Raw genomic sequence first — 15667 nt, forward strand, 5'->3', positions numbered from 1 at the left:
AAAATATTGTATCTTCCTAATCATAGCTTGTTAGCTCAAGTTCACAACTGGTAGGGCACCTGCAGTCTTCAGCATCATGCAAGGGAAAAGTATTGGGGTTAAATGAGGACTCAGTCAAGTAGGCTATTAATAATGTCAGATATATGTCATGTACTTCATCACCACAGTGCTCTCTCATTTGTTCTGCAGTACCAGGTAATCAAATCATCGTACTGGATCACGCTAAAGGTTCATTTCGTGCAGACTCAGTTTTCAAAGGCCATTATGCTGCCCCTGGGCAAGTGTCATTCACGTCAAAATTAGTAATAAGCTAAAACCCCATCACAGACCAGGGCCCGCTGACAAGACAAGTATCAAAAGACAGCTCTTGTCCTGAAGAACTTAAAGTCTAAATTAAAAAAAAGTCCACCTTTACTTGGAAGTAAATGAAACTGTTAGAAAGTGCCTGTACATCACAAGCAAAAAAGGACAGTGCTCCATAGTAAGTGTAGGATGTTATTACACTTTACTTTGGCCCTAAGTATGCATAGGTCACTGTTTACTGTTGTCCTGTGTGTGTTGTCCCTGTTGATCAGGACAGCTGGAGTCAGAGATCACTAGAAAGAGGAAAACTAGCAAAATTATGTTTACGGGGAGTAAGTGACAGAAGCTAAGCTACAAACTTAGAAGTTTATAGTTACTCTTCATTGTCAGATTTGTGTTGCTTCTTGGTCAGAACACAAGCAAGTACTTTGGCTTTTTTGTACCCCGAATTCCTTGCAACTCATGGGGAGCATTCATAGTTCTGCTTGCCCAAAACATCACAGTGCCCACCTAGAGAGTCAGCTTTTTGCTATCCATTTTCCAGCATATGAAATCTGAACTTACTTGCTAGGTTGATGCTGGAATTCTTAACCTGTGGAGAAGATGTATCCCCTTGAGGTGAGCAGGATACCCATGGCTTAGTGCTATGTGTCTCTTACCCTACCGGGTGCTATATACCGTTTTGGGTTTTTTTTTTCGGGGGGTGGGGGTGGGTGTTTGTTTTGTTGTTTGCTTGTTTTTTAAACTATCTCAACTAGGACATGCATTTTAGTAGAAAGCCCTACTAATAGGTAACTCTCCTTGTATTCCAAAAGGCTTTTCTAAATTCAAGACTGACCTGTTTTATTCCAATAACAGAAAAAACCTCTATCATCTTCATATTACTTTAGAAGGTAAAGATTGGTACTATTCATGAAAAAAAATATTAAAAAATCTATTGGAATACTAATTGCACTGAGTACCTTCTGACAAAATGTCTTTCTTCTCCTCTGCTGTGTGTGAATATATATCATAATATTTTAGACCCTTATTTTTTATCTTTCCCTAGCCAAAAACCAACTTTCCAATACAGCTATAGTTGAGCATATCTATAATTTAAGGACAAAGTGTGTAAGTATTCCTAATTACCTCCAAAGCAAGTTTGATGAACCTGTGAAAATTAAGGGGGGGGGGGGATATCAGACATATTGCAGTGTGAAAATAAATCACCAGTGACCTTAACACTACTTTTTAGTGTTATCGAGCAATAAAATATAGGATGTTTATACTAGATCTTGTTAATGTTTCCAGGCCCAGATTAGAATAGATCTAATGTAAAGATTTTCTTTTTCCTTCTGGTGCTTCTTAATTTCTCTGGAGGAGGCTGCTTTTCAATAAAAGCGTGTCAACTATTTGAGTTAAATAATGTAAAAGTAGGATTTTTTTTCTTTTAAAAGCTTGAAGGCAAAAAGCTTTCAAACAAAAATTCCTTCTTTTGCTGCAGATTTCTTCAGATTGCTTTCAGTATGTCCTGAAAGAGGCATTGCTGAGACAAATAATTTCAAGAAACATGTTGTCTTCTTCCATATAATTTAATATAATGGAGAAGAAATTTGAATGGCAAAACCTGTTTCTACAATAAAAGGGTTAGCATCCCATCCAGATTGTCTGGAGATGGATGTAGATACTTGGTAGTATCTACATAACAGCAGTAGTTTATTCAGTACACTGCTATCCCTTGGATACACTAACCTTCTCACATATTGTTCAAAGACTGCATACAAAATGGTCTTCCATGAAAAACAGAAATGATACATTCAAAACACAGCAGAGCAGTGAAATGCAGCTTTAGAAAAGAACCAGAAGAAACCACATAATGAATACACTAATACTTTAAAAAGACCTACTCTATTACTAGTACCGAGACTAGGATTTGGCTGCGAGTTTATTACCTCAATGCATTTGGGAGACAGCCATCTAGTGAGTTTTTCCTGCATCTAGTTGGCATTATTACTTGAAATTACTCTATGGGTGTTCCCCCATAGCATCTCAGAACAAACTACTTAAGATCACCAAGGCAATTGTGCTGTCTCTGCACTTTGCTGTGAGCTGATAAATAACTAAAGCTAATTTCATATACCAGCAACACACAGCACAAATCTTGAATTTCACCAGCTGCACTGAAACTGCATTTGGTCCTCCAGCTATTTTAAATCAAATCCGTTATGAAGGAGAATTACTGGAAATTAAATCCAGCTACAACTCCAGGAACACCACAAAAAAGGCATTTTGTTAAATTTAGGGCTGTGATAACCAGTTTGCTCCACAGTGGTCAGTGTATCTAAAAACACGTAGGGGAGAAGAAACATAAAAACCAGTACTAACTACATGAAAGATGTAGAGTAAGCTGGTTCTATGGGCCTAATTCCACTTATGTGGGGATACGTAAGGGGTGACTCAGCAAAGGCTCAGAGATGATACATCAGATTTGACCAGTGCAAAAGCTGGTCTGAAAGAGAACGAAGAATATGCCAGCAAGAACTAGGTAGTCTATTGCATACTGTTTGAATGCATTTTTAACAAGCGTGGGTGCACAACAGTTCTGACAACAGCTTCAAAGAAGCAACTCCGTAAAGAAACCCAAATAATACATGCATCTTACAACCTCAGGTAAGAAGTCCTGATAATGACCATAGCACTGTTCGCTGTTACAACTGACTTTTGACTAGATAATATCTGTAAATTGAACCCATCAAAGCTGTAAACTATGGTAACATGTTTGCAAAGATCAAGGGAAGCAAGCGTCACTGATAGCCCTCTGCCTTCCTTACAGATGAACTACTGAAAGAAACACCTTTCCCACTAAATTCCACTTCTGTTATGGAGCCATTTTCCTTCCAAGGCTGGTTAAATGATCATCGTGGTGAAATAAAACAGAAGAAATCCTTGAGTATGTTTGGAGATAACTTTGAAACAGAGGTAAGGAGGTCTAATTTTTCTGAGAGAGAGAGATATTTTTAAAGATACAGATAACAGGTGCCTACTGTTCAGACTGAGTGAATCCAGCCCTGGGAACAATACGTAGTCAGCAGAGAAAGTTACGCACCCCTACAGAACAACTCAGTCTTAGCCTGCCCTGCCCTTCGGAAGTGCCTGTCTTTGTCCATTGATTTGACTAGCTTAGGGCAGGGGCTTGCTAGCTCAGATACTTCTGTTCACAGAATCAACCTGAACTTATTTCCATTCATTTCCTTTGGGATTAAAACAGCTCACTCTCTCCACCCCCCTACCCTCCTATATTTCCCAAATCAGAAACACCAGCGTGATGCAAATACTACTCACAAGTGTGTTTGGCTTCCCTATATGTTTGAACAGCATTCTTGGTGCCACGTCTAATCTGGGTGTGTAAATACACTTTCTTTTCCTCCCCCTCAATCTACACAAAGTGGAAACAAGGAAAACTGGACAGCACCAGAGAGCCCGGGCTTTGCTAAAGCATTGCACTTCTCAGTTTAGTCAAACACAGTCTAGTTTGGGTGTAAATGAAACTGTCACCATTCGATATCTGTGCTGCATGCAAGATAGTTTACAAAACATATTCTTTCCCTGGGTTAGTTGGAGTCACACTCTGAAGAATCCAATACATTTGACAGCAAAGTGACAGAGAGTGTGGGACTGTCAGGAAGGACACAGAAAGGGCAGATAATGAGAAAAATAAGGTCCAGTCTGCAGCTTTTTTAATGTTAATGGAAGAATCTTTTCTACTTCAGCAGGCTCTTGACAGGGCCCAGAGTTCATGAGGAAGAAGTGCCTGTTCCAAGAACAGAAGCAGGAAGGATATAGATGCAAAGCTGAGAGTGGGAGGAGGCAGAAGGAATAGATAAGTGAGGATGCAGAGGAGCATAAGGAGTGGCAGGTGTGATCAGTTCCCTTTTTATCAGTAGGAATCAATATGAGAATACCAAACGTAATGTGAATTTTAATGTCTGTAAAAATAACGTCATCTTCTATGAACATTTTTCTGTAAAAATAGAATGTTTTAAATGCTGTAGGAAGATGAATATGTACACTTTGGTCACTGGGATGAATCCATTACTTTTCTTCCCTGTTTTTTTGTTGTTATTTTTTTTTCTCCAAAGGTTATAGCTTATGGACCAGGAACTACTGAGAAAAGTAAAAAGAATTCAGATATCTGGATATGGCAGCTGGTACGTGACAATTCACACTTGTTAACCGATGAGTTCATATTTCAGTTCAGAGCAGACTGAACAGTAATAAAGCCTTCTAGCACCAGCAACAGAAATTAAAATTATTACCTTCCTTCTCATAGAAAAGATCATCAACAGGCACCACCCTTCAGCTTTAAACTGCGATGAAAAATAACTGTAAACTACTGCCACTCTAAAAAGAGTCTTATCTTGTATGTTGAGGACAGAGATACTGACATCCTTCATCAGGTCTTGGTAGGGATTTTAATGTGCCCTACCTAGGGTATAGCCTGTAAATACATCAGCATGCCTCTGAGTGATAAAAAAGCATCACCTATTACTTCTGCCTTGAAGCATTTGTCCTCATACTGAAGTCGAACTGGAATCAGGTAGACTAAGCCAATAAAAATCTAACTGAGAACTTGTTTATACTAAAGCACAGCGGTAGGTAGTCCAGATGCCCTTCATTCAACTGGCTTCTAGGAAACACTTGCAGCCCAAGGGAAAAAAAAAAAAAAACAAAACAGAGAAAAGCTAGTCTTCATTTATACAAGTCACCTAGCTTGGGAGGCAGATATTTCTATCAGTTCCTGTTCTGTTGAAATTCATGGGGACTATCAAATACCAATTAAAGACATAATAATCTTGAAAGACATTTGTTTATACTGCAGCTTACAACAGCTTATGCAATCAAGTCCCTGCTTGCTAGCAAGAGCCTGGCTCCTCTGCTTGACAAGATAATGATGAGTCCATTCCAGTGTGGATGGACTCCTATTAGTGATTTCTGTCAGCTCCCTGCTGACTTGTGAACTGGTTTTCAAGACTTAAAAAGATATTATGAATCAGAAAAGTAGAAGAGGAGCTTGAAGTACTCCAGGAGGTTATCTGTGTAATTTCCAGAGCTGTACCAACTTGCAGGCTGCTAAGTTAGATTGGTAGCAGTGTACCCCCAAGAGTTAAGCAATGGGTTGCTGCTTTATGATGGTGAACAATGAACCATGAAGCATGTTTTTATTGATGCTAATAATGTCAGACAGGGAAGATCAGCTGAATATTTAGCTAGGCCTCATGAAACAGAGCAGGTTTGAAGTCCTCTTTCAGTGGGAATGATTTCCATACTTAACCTGTAGCATTTTCTTTCTGCTAGTGACAGGACATGGAAAATTTAAAGCTGGTTATCTGTTCTTTCCCTTCAGGAGGGCACATCTACTGTTACCATGGTTGGCAAAACCCTGACTCTATCTGCTGGTGACAGCCTACTTGTCCGTGCCCAGTCTACGTGAGTAGAGATGAACAGTGCTTTAATGCATGATTTCCCAGCTTCTGACAAAATAAATTCTATGTATTTGGTCCACACAAGGCTGGGCATCAGCTGGTGCAGAAACACAGCGTCTGTGAATGCAGGATTTGCAATAGCCTCTGTGATTCCTCAGGGCAGAAGTGTCTTCAGGAGGAAACAAAGCCAGACATTCATTCTAGTTCACCTCTTACAATTAAGGGTGGGGTAAATAAAAAAGATAAACACTACCAAGAAAAAGCAGCATGCAAAAGACCATGCCTAAAGGTAGATGGCACGAATACACCAGTTGGCAATCACAGCAGATTCTCTAAGCTTCAGACCAGGCTTAATCAACATCAGTGCAGCAAGATTTAGGGTTCAGACTAAGAACACAGCTCTCTTCCTGGAGTAGGATGCATATGGCTGTTTCATAATCATGACACACGTGATATACGTAAAGGAAAAAAGAGTGAAAATCGTTTCCAACGAGAACGGAAAGGGAAAGTACTTGCCAGCTCTTGTGAAGAGTGCCATAAGGTGATAAAGTGCCCACTGTGAAGAAGTTGAAGGATGATGTATACTCACCGGTAATGCAATGCAGTAGATTATAGGCAGATGATAAAAATGGCGTTCTTTCCTACAGGAAAAAAAATCTAATAAGTAGTAGTGCTGACATTTGCACCTTTTGTACAGCACTGGAAACATTTGCTGAAAGAGCTGAAACCATCCAGTTGTGCACAGAACTGTCCTCTGCACCTGTGATTCCAACACATAGCCACCTCATCCCTTCACCATTACTTCCACCACTTCTGTGAAATCACTCGTCTTAAATTAATTCCCAGTCCTGCAGCCCAATCAATGAGCATGTGTTTTCAAAATCATGGTATGATGCACATGCAGAGATCTGCCAGCACAGTTCATATTAGATTAAGACATTTATCAGACCTGTACAGGAGGCACCTTTTATCGTATGCGTCACTTGCACACTGATTGATCTCTGGCCATCCATTTGGTGGATAAGGGAAGAGCAACTGATGTTATCTACCGGGACTTGTGCAAAGCATTTGACACTGTCCCGCATGACATCCTTGTCTCCCAATTGGAGCGACATGGATTTGACGGATGGACCACTCAGTGGATAAGGAATTGGCTGGATGGTCACACTCAAATTGTTGCAGTCAACAGGTCAATGTCCAAGTGGAGTCCAGTGACAAGCGGCATTTCTCAGGGGTCGGTATTGCGACTGGTGCTGTTTAACATCTTTGTCAGCAACATGGACAGTGGGATTGAGTGCACCCTCAGCAAGTTTGCCAACAACACTAAGCTGTGTGGTGCCATCAGCACGCTGGAGGGAAGGGATGCCATCCAGAGGGACCTTGACAGGCTTGAGACGCAGGCCCATGAGAACCTCATGAAGTTCAACAAGGCCAAGTACAAGGTCCTGCACATGGGTCAGGGCAATCCCAAGCACAAATACAGGCTGGGCAGAGAATGGATTGAGAGCAGCCCTGAGGAGAAGGACTTGGGGGTGTTGGTTGATGAGCAGCTCAACATGACCCAGCAATGTCCACTTGCAGCCCAGAAAGCCAACCATATCCTGGGCTGCATCAAAAGAGGTGTGACCAGGAGGTCGAGGGAGGTGATTCTCCCCCTCTACTCCACTCTTGTGAGGCCCCACCTGGAGTACTGCGTCCAGCTCTGGGGGCCCCAGCATAAGAAGGACATGGACCTGTTGGAGCGAGTCCAGAGAAGGGCCACGAAGATGATCGAAGGGCTGGAGCACCTCTCCTGTGAAGACAGGCTGAGAGAGTTGGGGTTGTTCAGCCCGGAGAAGAGAAGGCTCCAGGGAGACCTTCTAGCAGCCTTCCAGTACCTGAAGGGGGCCTACAAGAAAGCTGGAGAGGGACTTTGTACAAGGGCATGTAGTGATAGGACAAGGGGTAGTGTCTTTAAACTGAGAGGGTAGATTTAGATGAGACAGAAGGAAGACATTCTTCACTCTGAGGGTGGTGAGGCACTGGAACAGGTTGCCCAGAGAAGCTGTGGCTGCCCCATCCCTGGAAGTGTTCAAGGCCAGGCTGGATGGGCCTTTGAGCAACCTGGTCTAGCGGAAGGTGTCCCTGCACATGGCAGGGGGCTTGGAACTAGATGAGCTTTAAGGTCCCTTCCAAGCCAAACCATTCTATGATCTCTGCAACTGGCACAGAAACAGCTAATACAAAAGTGACAACCACAAGAAAAATACTATTGAATTTGTAGATACTTATTTCATTAAAATAATATCTCTACTGAGGTAATTCTGTTCCAATCCTGTCACCGAGATCAGAATAGATGCCTTCCCCCTTGGTTAATCCATAAGTAGATATACATTCTTCCCCACCATGTCATGATGTTTGATGGTGATGGTGAAGAGTAATTCCTGAAATATCACAAGATATACCAATATGGAAAGAGAACAAGTGTAATCGGAACAGAACTTGTTTGTTTTCCCCTGCTTTTCAGTAGTGTCAATGTTTTAGTTGGTTTGAGTGTGCGGTTCCCCCCCATACACATCGGATCATCTCTCTTTCTATTTTTCCAGGTACTGCTGGAAGAGAGTAGAAGAATGTGTTGCTCTCTGCATTGCTCAGGATCCACAACGCAAGCAGCCTTATACCTAGCTCCTGTGCCAGTTGACTTTGATGATAACTAAGTTTTAACCTACTTGCCTTATCTTAATGATCTTTTAGTTGGAATGCCTGGAAGTTTGACTAGTCTAATACATATTTGAATAATCTAACAAAGATTACACTGAATTAAGCGGAGTCAAGTCCTGTGCCCAGTTGAAACTTCTTTCCCCAAAGTAGTTAAAGTTTCAGCAAAATCTACAATCAGTATTTTTTTAAAAAACAAACAGAACAAAAGTTCTTATCTGAAAGGAAATGAAAACAGATCCAAGTAGCAGGATTACTTATATAATAATATATGATACTATCTAGAATAAGTTAAAGGCTTTTCAAATGCAAGTCTCTGCAGCGAGATGTAGAAAGGGAGATAGGAGAGATACCGATATGCCTACTTAGGTAACAGTCTTCATTTCTTTGTCTCAGTTTTGTCATTTGTAATAAATTGGGTGTAATGTTAGTTACCCAGCCCCCAATAGGGGATCTTTAATCAGCAGTACCTCACAGATCTTCTAAGATCTTTGGCTAACACACCCTTTAAGAAACAAAATAAAGTATCTGCTGCACTGCTCAGGGATCTCAGTGCTTTGTGAAAGAGAGGACTGTGCATTAGTAAGGGGGGAAGCAGTACCTGCAACAACATCAAGCATTACTTAGATCACCACTGTACTTGCTTCAGGTAACTTATTATCAGTTTACAAAATAGAACAATGCAGTATCAATCACAGTTATCAGTAACATGCCACACATACCATGCTGGATGCTGCCTATGCACTACACTATCAAGAACATAGCACAGCAATATGACTAACACAGGAGCATCCAGGACATGGATGTTCCTGTGCAGCAGAAGTCTCAAGTCAAAGTAGCCTAAGAAGTGTGTTGGGAGACAAGGGAGCTGCTTCTACTAAATTCTACTAAATAGTTTCTACTAAATGCTGCTTCTCTTTGAACAATGAGGTTTCTTACAGAAATAGAAAATGTGAAATTATCTTTTCCTGGTTTTATTCCAGGAACTCTCCAGATGGGTTTTTTTGTTTGTTTTGGTTAGGGGAGGGGGGGACAGGTGTTTGTTTTTGTTTTTTAAATACATGTTGTCCTTCACATTATTAACATCAGAAAACAGGTTGCTTAAATGTTTGCAGGTATTATCAATTATGTGTTTGAGAAAGCAAAAAGTTACCATTTCTTGATTTTTTTTTGTAATTCTAAGTTCAGAAAATATTTCTTTAATATATCTATCACCTACAAAACTCATTAACCTGAGATGTCATGTGTTTTATTCAAGTGTTCATTCTTCTGATGAGAAAGACTCAGATGGCTTGGCTTTAATCTACACCTTGTATTTAAGTTCACTAGCTTTTCTAGTAAAGCATACAGCAGAACTTTGCTACATCCTCCTAATAACAGGGGACGTAATTTGAGAAATTGAGCCCAGTCCTTAAGGCTTTTATGGGTGTAGGTGATCACACATGAAAAGGAGCTATAACACTCCCTTTGAACAAGGGAGTCATTTACCTGATTATCAGTGGTATTGGTGTGTCTGTAGAATTGCCTGCTCCCTGAGTGAACATATATGGTTGAGGGATCTAGGGTACCAAAGTGTTATATTTTTAGTCCATCAGTTCAGGGCTAACCACTGCAGTGCTACTTAAGGATTTACTTTATATCACAGAAATGTTTCTATATTTCACACTGAAAGATAAGTGGATAAAGCATAGCAACACATAGAACAATGTCCAGAATAATCCACAGCTCTTCATCCATCCAGAGGCACTGTGAGCCACGGAAATTTCAGAATAAAAATTAAGGCACCTCTGGATTAGACACCTCCCAGCTTTAGAAACTCAAGGATTTAAAATACAGGCTCCATATTTGTGATGAAGTCCTATTATGACAACTTGTGCTTGAACACCTGAATTCTACAAAAGTCCTGTGCTAGATGCCTCAAATCAGAGCAAGAACCAGACCAAGAGCATTAAGCCAGAGCTCAGTCACCTGCAGTTCTGCTGCTGCCCATGCTCAGAAACCAGGGCTGAGCAGGTAGTCAGTTAACTTCTTTTGAGGAGCTGCTGTCATCTAAAAATTAGGTAAGAGGTGTCCAGTCCCATAACTATGCCTAAGAATCTGGATCAAACCACTATGAGAAGATTTATAAAAAGGCCTAGATACCAAGTACTGGGAGAAGACAATTTAATGTTCTAGTGTCTTTTTTGAGAATTGTTTCAGTTGTTCTATTCCCCCCCCCCTTCAATAATTATTTGGTAGCCAGAGCACAAATGAGAGCACAGAGAGAACTTGTCATTGACTCCTTCCAAGGTGTTAGAAACCTGCAACTTCTCTTTTTCCAAGTCTTCAAATAGTTCCAGGAGGCTCCTGATCAGTCAGCAAATCTTTTTCAGGTGCTTTATTCTTCCTCCGTATTATATATATTGTAAACTGTCCCAACAATGGTACTTTTATAATTAGACGCACCCATGCTCCTTTGCCTATGAGGAAGTTGGCCAGATGCAAGTTTGGTTCCTGGAGTCCTTTTAGCTGTTAGGTGCTGTTTCTGTGTACGTGTGGTCAGCTCTGTAGATACTTTGGCACCAGAGTTGTTGGGATAACAGTCTGGGGACTCCAGTGCTAATCTTACCTCATGAAGGATTTCAGGCTCAGGCAAAGGCTTAGTTAGGCATGTTGTCTGCAGAGTGCCCTAATACACTCGTGTTGACATGCATGTCCATGACCACACACCAGCACAAAACCATGTCCTATGCATATACGTGACTTTTTCTTTATAGCTCTTTCTATACAAGGTGCACCTGCACCCTGATTTGGGCACCCATTTTCCATCTGAATCATACAGATATTGTGTCACCTCATACTTAATAAACTTACTACATTTTGGCAGGATTGTGCTAACCTCATTACTAGTCTTGCATAGACAGTCCATATGTTGCTCACTGTTTCTCCGAGACTCAAAAGCAAAGTCTTTATACAAATATATATTCTAAGCAGTTTTACAATAAAGCCTACTCAGACCAGAAGCCATACCTGCACCATGCTTCATAAATGAATTATTACCTTAAACACATGCAGGATTGTCTGTAATCATAAGCTGGAATTGACTTAGAAACACACACAAAGGAGTTTGAGTCTACCTACAGGCACCCACAGAGAGTTATTCCAAGCCTGAATCTCACTTATCCTGGAAGTCATCAGGAGCTTTCCCCTTCACTTCAAATGGGAAAAGGTGATGCAGTCCAATCCTGCCAGTTGTTGAGTAAACTATCAAGAGAGGCTGTGGTTGTTCAGTGCCTTTAAAATGTTTAATCCCAATGAGAAAACTGGTAAATTTTGTGAAGAGAAAGATAAAACACTCCTTTTTAGTTATTGATATATTTTGATTTCTATTATTTTAGGATTTAAATGGTATAATGAGCAATATAAGCATTATTATAGTACTTCAAATTGAGCAAGTAACTTACATCTTACAGTCAGTTTTTCAGTTCATGTAAATTAGCAATATAGATCAAAAATATTTAAAGTAATTAGTGTCTCCTATTGTTACTAGGCTAGACAGGTCTGACCTGATAGGGTACTTATGTTCTTATTTTGAGCTATGCTGACTTACATGAATTATGGAAATAAATCAATAGTGTCTCACTATATTTCTCCTTACTAAGTGCTTAAATATGTGGCAATAACAAAAATATGTTGATTAACAAGGTTACATTATACATCAGCACCAGTTCAAAACAACTAGTATTGCTCGAAGTAATCATAATATTTAAAAAAAGAAATAACCCTGGTACAGTAAATAAAGCTTAAGTCTTCACCAGCTGTTTCTATAATATTGAAATAAGACCAATAAGAAGCAACTTTATGCAAAACACATATGTCTGTGGTTCTGAGAGAACAACAAGAGGAAAACAACGACCCTCACAGACCATGTAGTAAACATATCACAGATCAACAGCAGAGCTGAAGATTGTCCAATTTTCTTTTTAAAAAATAACACAGAACAGTTAAGGCAAGATAATGATCTAATGCTAACTACATTTTATCTTGCAATGCATAAATTGACAGCTTGTAAAAGTCAAGAGAGGAACTCCTCTTCCTCCATGCTTGCTTTATTTTTAGATCTTGCTTGTTCCTTTGAAGTAACAAACCCTACCCAAGGCAGAAAACTAGACTAGGTAGATCAGTAAACTGGTAAAATCAGGTATGTTGTAGTAAACTCTTTCCTCAAACACACACAGGATTTACTCAAACCTGTAAACCAATCTTATGATCTTGTTGCATAAAGATAACAAATGCTTTAATTCTGCTGTTAAAAACATTCATTGTACTCTGATTTCAGCTCTCCAGATACATTTATTTTATAGAACAGATGCACAGAAAGCAACCCTCCCACCATCATTGCATATAAGTAAAGGAAGAAAATTTACTTAAGCTATTTAACAAATTCCTACCAAAACAGCTTGTGTTCATAATGCAGACCTTTCAGGGCTTTGCAGTTTCTTTTTATTTATTTTATTTTCAGTTGATAATCCAGAGTACACTTGAATGAACACTTCAGGCTAATGAAGGTCATCACCTCCTCGTCTGTTTCTGATTGAATACACAAGTACTTGTAGAGCTACTCTTCAATATTAAAGTATGCAGAATATCATCTGGTTGGACCCAGAGTAAAACTGTTGATTTTAAAGTAATAATGAAGACTACAAAGTTAATATCTGCCCTGCAGCTCAGAGTAAATACCTGACCTACAGGTCCTAGCACTATCTGGTACAGAAAGATCTTACGCTGGATCCAGTCAGCAATATTTTCAGTGATTGTCCAGAAAGTGTGGAAGTGCACAAAAACTCTCCCTTTTATGTTACTGGAATTTTGATTGAAGCTTGAAAGCTAGGGTAATATATATACACACATGTCCTGGTTTTGGCTGGGATAGAGTTGATTTCCTTCCTAGTGGCTGGTGTAGTGCTGTGTTTTGGGTTTTAGTATGAGAATAATATTGATAACACGCCGATGTTTTGGCTGTTGCTAAGCGGTATTTACACTTGTCAAGGACTTTTTTTCCCAGCTCCCCATGCTCTGCCAGGTGCAGAAGAAGTTGGGAGGGGACACAGCCAGGATAGTTGATCCAAACTGACCAAAGGGCTATTCCATACCATATGACGTCATGCTCAGTATATAAAGCTGGGGAAGAAGAAGGAAGGGGGGGACATTCAGAGTGATGGCGTTTGTCTTCCCAAGTAACCATTACGCGTGAGGGAGCCCTGCTTTCCTGGAGATGGCTGAACACCTGCCTGCCCATGGGAAGGAGTGAATGAATTCCTTGCTTCGCTTTGCTCGCGCGCGCAGCTTTTGCGTTCCCTATTAAACTGTCCTTATCTCAACCCACGAGTGTTCTCACTTTTACTCTTCCGATTCTCTTCCCCATCCCACCGCGGGGGGAGTGAGTGAGCGGCTGCGTGGTGCTTAGTTGCCGTCTGGGGCTAAACCACGACAACACACATGAAGTCAGACTGTATTCAGCACCTTTCCAGAAACAAGCCCTGAAATGGTGAAGTCATTAGGTAAATCAATCCCAATGCACACATCACATTCCCTTCTGCAGACAGCTGTCCAGTTTGGGGTCTGCAAATCGTAGAACAATTCTTTCTAAATTGCTGTTGCTCTAGGATAACTACATCTCCAAGATCTTTGGTCTGGTAATTCATTGTAAATTGCATCAGAACCACATGCTGGAATATCTGAACACTGCTTTGTGTTTTTAGAGTTGCTAAATAGGTGCATGTACATGGCCATTACACAGCTAAATAAAAAATTATGTCCCTGGTTTGGGACATAGTTTTGCCCCAACTTCAGCATAATTTATTTGGGTTCTAAAAACATTACATTATAATAATCTCATAAGCCACTGAGAAAGATGTCGTGGCTATGACAAAGTAAACTAAGCATAAGCACATTTGGAGCTTCAGTGAGGAATCTGGGTACATCTTTATAATGTCAGAGAAAAATAGGACTTCTGCAGTGCTGTACAACTATAGCAAAAAATATTATTTAACGATGTTTTAATGTTTTTTCCCTTGAAGGAAACTAGTTTGCTTAGAAGGCAATACTAAAGCACGTAGGTGATGAAGCTTGTACTTCACTCATAGAAGACTTAAACTCTTCTATATGAGAAGTTGGCCACAAGTTCAAACCATATGCTTTATGGTTTGAAAATAAATTTGACAATCCAATTGAATAAAGCAGCTAAACATGTGCCAATGTGTAGAAGTGAAGCTTGAAAGTGTCAGCACACAATTTCCAAACACTACTGGGGTGTGATCCTGAAATACAGTCATTGCACCTTACCTAGCTTTTTGGTATCTCTCCCTTCCTCCAAAACCCCAGGGCGGTGTCTGAACTCCATGCAGAAGGCAGATTTGAGGACCTCAAATAGGCTCTGCAATAACTGCTGTGCTGAGCAGAGAACTGCACACACAACACACAGCTGTCCACGGCTGAACCACAAGGAAATGCCTGGAGGGTCATTTAAATGCCACCCTGTCGTGCTCTGCTCTCAGGGTGCTGCAGAGCACCACCTCCATCGAGGAGCCACAGGGCCCTGTACTCTACTTTTTCCAAGAGCTGAGCAAAGCTCATTCTCTTCTTGCAAATTACAGCCAGAGATTTATAACCTCATTTTACCCAGTAATCCCAGGAAAAGGGCAGTCTCACAAGAAGCGGAAGCCGCAGGAACAGCTCCCATCTCTGCACAGGAGAAGGAAGTCAAACTCAAGTCTTCGTTGTCCTGCAGGAACATCCCAATCACAGGCTCTGCTGTTAGGGGCATTTCCACCCCCTCTTGGTACAGCTCCACACTATTGTAGCAAGATCAACTGAGCCATGCAGGAAGCAACACAGTGTTGCTAGCAAGCTAGAAGATAATTCCTACTCCCCAAACAGAGTTGCAGAAAACATTACTCTATAAAATAAAAGCAAGTACTGACAGAAAGCACATATCATTACAAAAGCCATTGTTCCAGTGGCAGTTATTTGCCTGAACATGTTTTTGATCTGAGCTGTCTATAGCATCTTGGCATACATTACAAAACAAAGGTGAACAACACATTTTGATTTGGGAAAAAAATCATCAGCAGATTGTCGAACCACAAATAGATCAACTTTGTTTATGACAACCTGAGAAAAATGTTAACAGTTACTGATTGCTTCCTGATACTGGTGACTAACAA

The 15667-nt window shown here is 40.5% G+C and overlaps 1 protein-coding gene across 1 annotated transcript in view; it reads left to right on the top strand.

Moving 5' to 3' along the window:
• The window catches only part of HAAO (3-hydroxyanthranilate 3,4-dioxygenase), a 34754-nt gene extending 26325 nt beyond the window's left edge, over positions 1–8429 (top strand). The window contains exons 7-10 of the mRNA XM_075497421.1: positions 3116–3261; positions 4422–4490; positions 5687–5769; positions 8351–8429. Of these exons, the coding sequence (XP_075353536.1) occupies positions 3116–3261; positions 4422–4490; positions 5687–5769; positions 8351–8429 (377 nt within the window). The remainder of the gene's footprint in view (positions 1–3115; positions 3262–4421; positions 4491–5686; positions 5770–8350) is intronic.
• The last annotated feature ends 7238 nt before the right edge of the window (positions 8430–15667 follow it).

The sequence above is a fragment of the Mycteria americana genome, chromosome 3 (assembly GCF_035582795.1).
Source record: "Mycteria americana isolate JAX WOST 10 ecotype Jacksonville Zoo and Gardens chromosome 3, USCA_MyAme_1.0, whole genome shotgun sequence".
NCBI lineage: Eukaryota > Metazoa > Chordata > Aves > Ciconiiformes > Ciconiidae > Mycteria > Mycteria americana.